The 11,535-nt window shown below is 37.7% G+C and overlaps 1 protein-coding gene across 1 annotated transcript; it reads left to right on the top strand.

The window, feature by feature from the left end:
- The first annotated feature begins 2,242 nt into the window (after positions 1 to 2,242).
- On the top strand, positions 2,243 to 8,984 carry LOC148271255 (uncharacterized). The gene is made up of 2 exons (XM_088241612.1): positions 2,243 to 2,333; positions 5,478 to 8,984. The coding sequence occupies exon 2, from the start codon at positions 5,535 to 5,537 to the stop codon at positions 8,373 to 8,375; it is 2,841 nt and encodes a 946-aa protein (XP_088097738.1). The 5' UTR covers positions 2,243 to 2,333; positions 5,478 to 5,534; the 3' UTR covers positions 8,376 to 8,984.
- Positions 8,985 to 11,535: the final 2,551 nt, after the last annotated feature.

Raw genomic sequence — 11,535 nt, 5'->3', positions numbered from 1 at the left:
ATATTGACACACGAAAAATCATTTGTATTCGTGTTAATTATTTTTTTAAATATAATGCTTGACACATAAATCAACATTAATATATAAAATCAGCTTTAAAACTAAAATAAACCTAATTATTAACGACGTTCTTACTAGGTTACATCATTTTGCAGAAACGTTAGAGATGATTAGTTTTTATAACCAAAAAAAGAGGAACATTTAGAAATTTTAAATAAAGATTGGTTTCTGGTCTGCGTTACTGGGACTCTAAAATCAAGAAGTCATATAATCTTAGATATAAGTTTTATTTCAATAAACTGTCAACAAAAATGTAATGATGCAATATTTGTTTTTTTTTTAATCAAATCAAACCTTCATGGACATTAATTATATTAAGTCCTCTTACCCTTAAAATAGTATGCATTGCGTTCAATTTACTCCATGTCTAGGATGAAGAATACAGCTCTGCACATGGAGCCAATATATGCTAAATATAACCAAAATCGGGTTGTGGTCCCGTGGCTAGTGTCTCGGACTCACGGATCAAAGATCCGTGGTTCGAATCCCACTCTACCCCAACTTGATTTCCATTTTCTACTCTACAACTCGTCGAAAATGGCCCTCAAAATTAAACATTTGCGCAAATTGTAAGTACGCGAATATTTCTTTTTTTTAATTTTTATATCCTGGCTGAGTATTTATATACAGTTCTACTCTGATATATTTCTTAGTGTAAGACTAATCACTTTACCTTCTATGTAATAAAACTGATCCAGACACGCTGCAATGCTAATTATGATAATCATGGATAACTTATACAGCGCCATTTTAAAAGGCACTTTTTTTTATAATTATTTTTATTTAATAAGGTTAATTAATGAACAGAATATACAAAAGGAAAAATAATGAAACCCACTAAACCGCGAAACCGGCTTGTCAGCAGGTTTCTTATTTTTCCTTTACATAGAAAAACGTTAGAGAAATTATATAAATTTAAAAAGTAATATAAACATTATTAAGAACTAGAAGCATACGTATTTTTACATAAAATTTATTTACAAAAATTTTAATAAATGACTGACCATTTAATTATTTTTTTCTTAAAAGTTTTGTCAACATTTTCTTTTAAGTTCAGCTTAGGAATCTTATTGAGAATTTTAGGAATTGTATAATGAAGTGTGCTTTGGCCATACTTGTTTACAAACCTCGGTCCTGACAAGCCTTCACGTTGTGCTAGCCTTGTATTATGTGTATGTATATAACCATTCTTGTAGTTACTATCAAATCGATATCTATTTTTATAATTTTTCAAAAATAAAATATTTAAAAAAAACAAATGGTTGCTTACTTCTACAGGGGAGAAGTGAGGAGAGCGCGGCGCAGTCAGACTCCCCCCATCCCCCCTCGTTTCGTCCCTGCAGAAGTAAACAACCATTTACTTTTTTTGATATTTTATTTTTTTAAATTTTATTCGTTATAAAAAAATATTTTAATGTGCCAATATGTTTTCTTGCTCATACACCAGTATATGTTTTCTTGCTCATGACCACATCGTGGTTTCGGATGTGACGGGGTTTAATGAACACCTGTATATATATTTCAAATAATGTAAGTTTTTCACTTTATTTTTACTGTCTAAGTAATACCTTCATTTATTATTTTAATGTGTTAATTACTGTCTTTTAAATATTTTTGACTGGCTTAGAACGGAGTAAATAACCGTAGTTAAATACCTAAATAATCAAAGCAATTTGTATAAATGTATCATTTTATGCATATACTACACTAGTAAATAAATAAATAAATTGTCCCGGAATGAGTTTGCTAAATCATTGTAATACAATATCATGTGCAAATGTTGTATTTTGAATAAAAAATAAAAAAGTAGAAGTTCACTTTTTTCTTTAAGTTTCTCTGTGACCAGTCGAATGTAGAATACAGTTCTGTCCGTAAAATATAACCAGAACCCTGGATGAGTGTTTTCGACTCGATTGCTGCTCTCCGGTAAAAAAAATACTCACTTGGAGGTTAGTGAGCCTCCTTGTGCAGTGGTTGACGCGTTTGCCTACCATTCTTGAGATCCTGATACAAATAAAGGTTGAGTTTATGATGAATTATGAAAAAAACTGTTTTTTTCCTGAACACGTATTTCTGGTTCGCATCACGCTGTTAACACAGAGTAAGTACTTATTCAATAATTAATTAGTTCTAGTGGCAACATGTTTTTATTTCTTTTCTGTTACCATGATCTATGATTTTCACATCGCGCCGTTTTATCTTTTATCTGTCATGTCGACGGATTATTGCGAGGAATATATTTTGCTCTGTGCTTTCTTATACTGAATTCGCAGGTAAGTACATTTGTATTTAAATTAAATCAGTTACAGCTAGGCATATTCAACGTTTTTAATGGAAAACGATGCGTTGTATTGACGTTCTGACACGATTACATAGAAACTCGCTATCGAAAGTGCGTTTTTTTCGAAGATTAATTTTCAAACTTGCAACGATCACTTTCAGTTTACCAACATATTGGTGTGTTTTTTCCACCGTAAATTGTAACATAACTCATCATTGTGTGATTCTGTCATAAGTAAAGTTTGTTTATTTTAATATTTTCTGTATTTTTTTGTGACTTACAACAATTTGTACTGTGGGTATGATTATAAAATGTATAAAACTTTTACGAATGCTTATCTGAGATTAAATGCATTCCACGTATCGATTAGCCAGTATTTGTTCTGTATATATTCACGTTAAGCTATGAAATTTGGTGCGATTGAATCAAAATAATAAAAACATGAGTATTTTTAATGTGACAATTTTTATTTATTTATATATACGCTCAATGGGCATTTTTAAGGACATATTTATGCATAGAAAATTATTACAAAGGAAAATAGGAAGACACAATGGTATATAGTAGACTCGGTGGGAGTGGAAGCGGGAGAGAGGTGTTTATAATTTAATTTGATTCAGCAATCGTATGGTAGACGACAATTTGTTATCAAAGAAATCAAGACCGGTATGTTTGTTGGCAGACCTGAGAATTCTGGGCATATATATATATAGTTGGATAATTTATATAGCGCCATTTTTGTGAAAATTACCTCAAGGGCGCTGTACAATTAATAAATATCCCAGTACGTCTTGCAGCTACAGAGCGCATGGACCGTTGGGATTCTAGTTCCTCGTTTTCAATTAAGATCAATGAAAGATTATAACAGATACGAGCTAGATTACAGGACGTCTTGCAGCTACAGAGCGCATTGACAGTTAGAAATTTAGCCCCCATTTACACATTTTAAAAATTGACAAATAAATTTAGTGTATTAATGATATTTAAAAAAATTAAACATATGAATAATAAAAAGGAGTAAGATTACAACACGTCTTGCAGCTACTAAGCGCATAGACGATTGGAATTCTAGACCCCATTTACAAAATTTAGGTATTTTAAAGTTGATATATGAAAGCTAGATAACCAATCATCGTGCAGCTACAAAGCGCATGGACGAGAGGAATTCCAGCAAAGTTAAAACAATATCAATAAATTTATAAAAAATAGAGTATCGTAGTAAATTGGTCAAGCGTTCATGCCAAGAAGTAAGCAATATAAACTAAATAAATCAAACAGTGTTTCAACTCCATGGTTAACAAAAGGAGATAGATGTCCGAAAAGAAGCTTTTGTAGCGCTGGCGCTGGGCGCGCTTCATATATATTTTTTTGTAGAAAGATATAAACGGTGATTTATAATAAATGACAATTACTTAATTTTTTTTTCCCATAAACATGGTTACTATAATTTATTATTATTTAAAGTCAAATATAATGGTAAGCTGTGCATAATCGCTTACTTTGACGATTCGTCCCTGCTATTTACCTAAGTATTAGTTTTAAATAAATACATATTTTTTTTTAATGTTATTCAAAATTGTTTTCTCAGTTTTTTTTCAACTGGTTCAAAGTATTTCTAATACCAAATTATCTTTTTTTTATCGATAATTCTACAACTGGTAATATTTTATGTAGTTTATTTCGGGTAATTTATTGTAGGGTATTGCGTTGAGAGACAGAAAAACCAATACATGTATTAGAGCGAGAACAAAGATCGCCGATGTGGTCCATAGGGCTGCCAACCAGAAATGGAGCTGGGCTGGTCATGTAGCCAGAATCACAGACTCTAGATGGACCAAAAAAGTCCTGGAGTGGCGACCCAGAACGGGTAGAAGAAGTGTCGGCAGGCCTCAGACAAGGTGGTCTGATGACATAAGACGAGTTGCAGGAAGTGGTTGGATGCGGTTGGCTCAGGATAGGGAAATATGGAGACCAAAGGGAGAGGCCTATGTTCAACATTGGACAAAAGACAGCTGATGATGATGTAGTTTATATTTTTTAGACTTTCTTAATTTGTTAATTAATAATATTGTTTTAAATGCTCTGTATTACTTATAATTATGATTACATGTATGTATATTTAATTGTATTTGTAACTAATATGTAAAAGGCACTAAGTGCTGTTTATTTCAATAAAATAAAATATTGCGGGTTCTATTTACAAATGTATTTTGAAAAGATTTAGTGGAACATTTAGAAATTTTAAATAGAGATTGGTTTCTGGTCTGCTTTACTGGGACTCTAAAATTAATAAGTGATGGAAACTTTGGGCAATCTATTGTGTTATTTAAAATTTTATACATAAAAATGGCGTCAGCCATGTACCTGTGAGTTTGGAGAGTTTGGAGTTTAGGTAAGTTTGCAGATTAACCTGTATTCTGAGTCAACCGTCTAAAATTGCAATATGATAAAATTTTTGATTGTATAGATTCAATTCGGTTAATGTATTTTTTGTAGTGAGGGCTCCAAGCGGGAGATAAAGCCAACAGAGTTTGTATTCCACCCTCTGTGGAAAACGTAGCCAGTGCAATTTCCAAAGTAGTGGAGTGATATGACTGAATTAGAGATTCCATAAATAAGTCTCGCTGCGGCATTCAATACAGACTGTAGGCGAGTCATTTTATTCATTAGTAGACCTGCGTAGATACCATTACAATAATCGACTCTAGACACTACAAACGCATTTATTAATTGACGGGCGGCGTCAACTGGCAAATGTTTGCAAATGCATTTAATCTGTCTCAGCTGGTAAAAGCATTAACTTATCGTTCTACCAATTTGAGCAACAAGAGAAAGGTCAGAATGAAGGAAGACTCCAGTAGTTTAACGGTCTATTTTCAGCCATCCAGTTTCCTATTTTCTCAATGCATCCATTAATCAAATCAACAAGCACATTTCTCTCGCTTGGACTTCTTAAATTGTTTGAAATAAATATCGGAAGTTTCAATTGATTTAACCCAGTATTTTCATAATTATGACACTTTTAAGAAACCCTTCACAAAGCGTGGAATTTCACAAAAATGGGCCGGGCACAGGGTAAATTCTATGTGTATTCGGCCGGTGCTCAAAGTGATAATATTATTACTTTATTTTTCAGATTAGTCCAGCCAAAGATAAACCATCACAGCTTGATTTCGGCAACGTATTTTATACGATGGAGGAAGACAATGATGGCGACCAGTCTCGAGGCTCCGCCTCGGGGTTCCGAGTCGAAGAGAGACCATTCTCCCAGTCTATGGCGAATTTCCTGGCCAAGAAATCCGAGGAAACCGCAGATCCTCCTTTCCTTTGCTCCGCGGAGTCCGTTTTGGCAGAAATCATCAGCGAAATCGACGCCTCGTCGCAGAGAGCCAAGACTATTTCCGAACAATTGAAGAAGTTACCCATCGAAAATGGCGAGGCCGCCAGAGCTAAATCCATCGAGTTAAAAATGAAATTGAACACGATCAAAATGAAGAGTGACAAGTTCATTGCGGACGTTTTAAACGGATATTTAGCGGAAAACATTAGCAACAAAATTAAGGCTGAAAAGGTAGTCACAGCAAGTATCAACGCCGATCCGTCAACTTCCGAAGGTATCGCGTCAAAACCGAGTGCACGCACGTTGAAGTTGACAAAAATCAAAGTGAAAAGACATTCGATACCATCTAGTAATTCCAGTTCCACCTCAGTCTCGAGTATCTGCTCCTGCGTCACTCGCAATAGAACGTTAGTCAATTTATTAAAAAAGAAATCTTACAAATATATCAACCGATTACAAATTGGTAAGGAGGATAACAGCGTTTATTGCTCGGCTTGCGACGCTACTTTTCGAATCAATCATTTAAATTTAAACTCGCACATTATGAGCACCGGACACCTCGAAAAATTGGATTCGTATAATCTAAAGTTGCAACAGATAATCTGCACCGAGAATCCGAATATGCTCGGCGATTTGAATATCCCCGCCGATTATCTCTGGAAAGAAAAGTTATTCATCGATCCCGGTAACAAATTATCATTCTGTGGCATTTGTCGTAAAGAAATCTCGTACGACGCCAAAGCGTTCCACCGGCATGCTAAAGATCACGTTCATGTGAGCGAGAAGTCGTGCATTTCTACAGACAAGGTTCACGCGGTCAATACCCACGATTCTCGGTTTCTCCGGTACGCCAAGATGAACAGAATCATCCGCATTCCGCCGCAGGACAACACCTTCATCTGCGTCCCGTGCGATTCGGAGCTGAAATCCCAGCTGCCGCACATCGCCCGGCACGCCGAGAGCGACGAGCACCAGTCTAAATTGAACATCTACAATTTCGAAGTGCAAACAGAAATCTTCAAGTCGAATCCCGACCTCTTCGGCGTCGGCAGAAAGTACCCCGTCTCGCTGGGACAGTTGCGCGACCGCAAATTGTTCGTCAACCCCGTGGCCGAGTTCGCCTACTGCGGAGTGTGCAGGGATCAGTTCAGTCTGCCCGAACTGAGAAACGACGTCTTGAAACACGCGTCGCTCGAATTTCACGTCGCAAATCATAAACTCGTAGCGGAAAGGCGCCTTGTCGACGACGCTTCAGCTGCTAAATTAGCGAAATCCCCGGATCTCGATATAGATGACAGAGTCGGGGAGATGTTGGCTCAGGAGTGGTACAATCCCGCTCCCGATTGGATGCGGACGGACGAAAGTCGGGACCGAGATCTGGCGCAGAATGATTTCTTCAGCGATGCGAACATTCATCCCGGAGACAAGTTACCTCTGTTCAGAGTCAAGGGAATGAACCAGATTATCGACCAAAAAATCGCTCGGCGTAATGTCATCATCCCCGGAAAGACGTACTGCTGCGTGCCTTGTATGCAGGTTTTAGTCTCCAATTTTAAAGCGGTCAACGACCACTTGGATTCAAAAAAGCACGTGGCGAATCTGTGCGAATTCTACGCGGGGCGGAGCATCAACCCCGACGATCTCACCGAGGAAATGAAACAAGTTTTAAAAACCGTAGAAAGAAAAAATCACGCGGTCTTCGTGGACCCTCGGTCCAAATACGTCTGCTGCGTCGTGTGCCAGGCGGACATGACTTACTCCCACAAGAATATAATGGAGCATATCAGCAGCGCGAAACATTTGAAAAATTGCGCAAAGTACGATGTGCAGATTTACCCCATTGAACAGAAAACAATTCTTCCGCATCTGATCGAAGAAAAATTGCTGCCGATACAAACTCCGGGAAATACCGCGACAAAAGAAGTTGCTTCCGAACCCGAAAAGGCAATAGCTCTTCAAAATGGGCACCTCCTCAATGGGGTGATAAAAAAAACGGGGAAATCGCCGATCGAAAATAGCGCTTCATCCGAAACTAAAAGAGTGGATTTGTTATTTTGCAGAGACTGTAACTTCCGTGCCATCCCTTCGGAGAACGATCTCGAGTCGCATCTAGTTTCTGAACAGCACAAGGAGACGATCCAGCAGCGACCCAATGAATTGACCGAGACGAAAGCATTTTTATTCGACAAAATGGTGTCGTTCGCATTCGACACTAATAAATACGAGTGTTTCGCTTGCAGCGATGGGATTCCCGTCGCCGAAAACGCAGTCATGCATGCGAACAGCGAAACGCACGCAAAAGCGTTACAAGAACTGTCAAATGGCAGATCCGGCGCTTTAAAAAGAGGCGAGTCGGCGAGGTGCAATAAAAACCCGTACGCGTTTGAATTTCGCTGTCGAAAAAAGAAAGTTGAATACGCTTCGTTGGAGGACGTGGAAAGGGTTCTCGTCAAAACGCAATACGGTTACAGATGCGTGGAGTGCAAATACGATATGAACAGCATACCGATGGCGTACACGCACCTGCGCTCGTGCGGCCATACGCCCATCATCGTCGACTGCGTTCAGTACCTACGCGAGGCAAATTATTACTGTTTTGCCTGCGGGGTGCACATTTATGGAATCAAAAGTGTCGTAGAACATGTGTCCAATGCTACGCATGCGCAACGATTCGCCTTCGTCTTGAAACGATAGTAATCGGCGCGATCGCGTTGATTCACTATTCTCCATTCCGCCCATCCGTGTCTAACGTCTCTTTCTTCAACTTTTCTGCAGTCTGCCAGGGGTAGAATTCAGTATTTTGTCATTTCCCGCACGGCAGGAGGGTTTCAAAGTGGCTGAGAAAAAGACGAACTTCTTCGCTCACTCGGCACATGATCTCGTTGTCGGCCTCCACGCAAATGTTCCTCGTGATTGGGGATCAGCCGTCAGTCATCGGTGGCCGGATCGGACGATGGGGGGCGGTAACGCGTCGCGTGCTGGCGCATAGCTCAGCATTTTGCAGCGGTCAACGCCCTGCTGTAACTGAACCATTGCAAATTTAGACTTGTTGAATTCGACAGCCCGCATTAAACTTATAATATACGAAATCAAACACCGATTCTACTGAACACTTTATTTTATTTTTACAAATATAAAAACAAAAATTTCGTGACAATTGTTTCGCCTCGTTAGGGCATTTTCCAACGAATGTGAAGATTAGATGGATAGAATGTCCTTGTATAGTTGTATAATTCAGTGTTCAGTAGACTCGAATCAGCGTTTTTTTTTTTATATTATAATTTCAAATTCGGAGTTCTACAAAATAAACACCCAATCAATCAATAGTCTACATTATGTAATGGGTAAAATAACCAGTAAGTAATGTTAACTACAAGAGGGAAATATCACTTTTTTTTTACAATTAAGAAATAACCAAGGGTCTTGTAATTTTGACGAGTGAAAATATTTTTTAATTCGTAAAAAGGATACATTGCTTTTTAAATACGTAACTACGTGGACGAATTCTATGGAGGTTTTTTTTTATGATATAATCTTTGTCTCGCTCTGTAAACGTTTTTATATTTTAGTGTTATATTTTTAAAATTGTTAGTTTCTAAGAATATGTATTGTTGTTTTTTGTTACCCTGAATGAGTCAATATTTTAATATCTTATTTTTCCTTATTAATGGTGTATCAGCCACTCCAATCAAATTGTTTATAGCGTTACCTCGATCCTTACTTTCACGAAGATGTCCAGCTGCTGGACGACCATTGTCACTGTGTCCGTAGTCCCATTTCTGTGTACGAAGTATTTTAATTTAACACATCGGATTTTTTGTATGTAATTGCTTTACTGGCCCCTGAATAACATTGGATGCAAATATGGGTAGGAAAAATATTTTGATCTCTCGAAACTGTCTGGTTCGTGGAATGTGTTATTTTTTTGCTTTGTCACTGAACCCTAATACAATGAACACAATTTCCTACCTTGTACTGGGGTTCTAGTACCTTTTTGTTTGTAACTTGTCTCGCTGCGGTCAGGATCAGATCAGATCCTGTGGTCATGGAGGAGGGGCACTTGACGCAGTTTCTTGATTATTATTATTACTACACGATACAGTGGATTAAATTAATTTTGAATTGCAACATCTTAACCAGGGCCCAGTAGGTAGCAAATAAATCCAACAAAGTAAAGATAGGATCAGATCAGATCGTGGGGTCATGAAGGAGGGGCACTTGACGTGGTTTATTGATTATTATTATTATTACATGACACAGTGGATTAAATTAATTATGAATTGCAACATCTTAACCAGGGCCCAGTAGGTAGCAAATAAATCCAACAAAGTAAATGTGGCGTAGCCTTATTTAAACAATGTGTAACTATAGGATATGTTTTTTATGTGAAATTTGTCAATAATATTGTATTTGTAATTAAAATATTACAACAGAGATGAAGGACATTTTAGAGAGGGTAATATAGAAGTCTAGGCATCTACAGGGCTTATGACCTGTCATTGGCTGGTTTAAGTGGCCACTTTATGCACTGCAACATTCACCATTCTGCCCATATTTGTATCTTCAATCACATCTATATCCCTTCAACTCTTTTTCACCACAAACATCAACAGATGAAAGAATTGAAGGGATATAGATATTCAAATATGGGCAGAATGTTGGATGTTACACAGTGTGTAAAGTGGCCACTAAAACCAGCCAATGACAGGTCATAAGCTCTGTAGATGCCCAGACTTCCATATTACCTTCTCTAAAATGTTCTTCATCTCTGTGGTAATATGTTGATATTAACAGCTCCCCAGGGAGTTGAATCCAGTCCTTGTCTACAAAGATTTGTACAAACTCAAAACATTGTTGTAATTGTTATAATTTGTAACGTGTCTTCCTCAGGACATACTGAAATCAATGTTGGGGTCTTTTATTACGCGCCGCTTACGTGTGCTACTGCGTGTACTTACTACCCGGTACAATGCGCAGAGAGACATGCGGAAATCGCGAGACTGCGGATTCCGCGGCGTGTTTCGATATTCCGCTTTTAAATTATTTCCTTCTCTCGTAAGTGGAGCGTGCGGACAGCACCGGACCCCCCTGGAGACCCGTCGCCTTTCGCCTCCTTTAGTCCCGTCGATCAAAGCCGAAGATCATCTTCGACGGTGTCCGGGATTACGCAGGTGCTGAGAAGAGGCAGCTCGGGTTGAGGTTCTCACGAGGTATCCGCAGCACGCGCCCAAGCCAGGTTCTCCGCCGCATTCTCGAGACGCTCGTAGGAGGCTGCGCGTCCGTTCTCGGCTTCAATGTTAGTTTTGAAATATATTATATTCTCCTCGAGAACTTGCTCTCGAAACTTGGAAGTTTTGTTTTGAAGCTTAGTAAGGTGTAATTATAACTGGCTAATGGTAATTTTAATAATAATAAAACGTTCCATGTAAAAAAAAGTCCAGTGTATTTTTTAAATACTTTGTCCTATTTGACATCTGAACCAATTGAATATTTTTTCCTATTTGTTTATTTTACTATACACCCTGTATTGAGACACAAATTTTCGTATTGATCAATTTGTACATAAAATTTTCCTCAACACGCATTATTTAATTTGTAAACTAATAAGCGATTTGTTCTGTATTTTTTAATTATTGTCACTATTGAATATATTTTTGTAAAATAAAAAGTATTTTTTTTGTATTTAAAACATTCGATATTGTTTGATACGAATAAATAATAAATGTAATATTGTGGGGTAATGACTACGACCAGTAGCTCAATCACAAATAACTATCGCCGTGCTAACAAGCGCCGTGATAACAATTTCTGACCATGGTTGTTTATCGTATTCGCGATGACAATGCAACATCCG

Source organism: Micrasema longulum, unplaced genomic scaffold (genome assembly GCF_059751315.1).
Source record: "Micrasema longulum isolate JH-2025_06_02 unplaced genomic scaffold, ASM5975131v1 h1tg002990l, whole genome shotgun sequence".
In the NCBI taxonomy this organism is placed as follows: domain Eukaryota; kingdom Metazoa; phylum Arthropoda; class Insecta; order Trichoptera; family Brachycentridae; genus Micrasema; species Micrasema longulum.
This window is presented reverse-complemented; position numbering and strand designations above follow the sequence as displayed.

Coding starts and splice junctions, on each gene's coding strand:
- LOC148271255 (XM_088241612.1), top strand. CDS start 5,535: ATGGAGGAAGACAATGATGGCGACCAGTCTCGAGGCTCCGCCTCGGGG.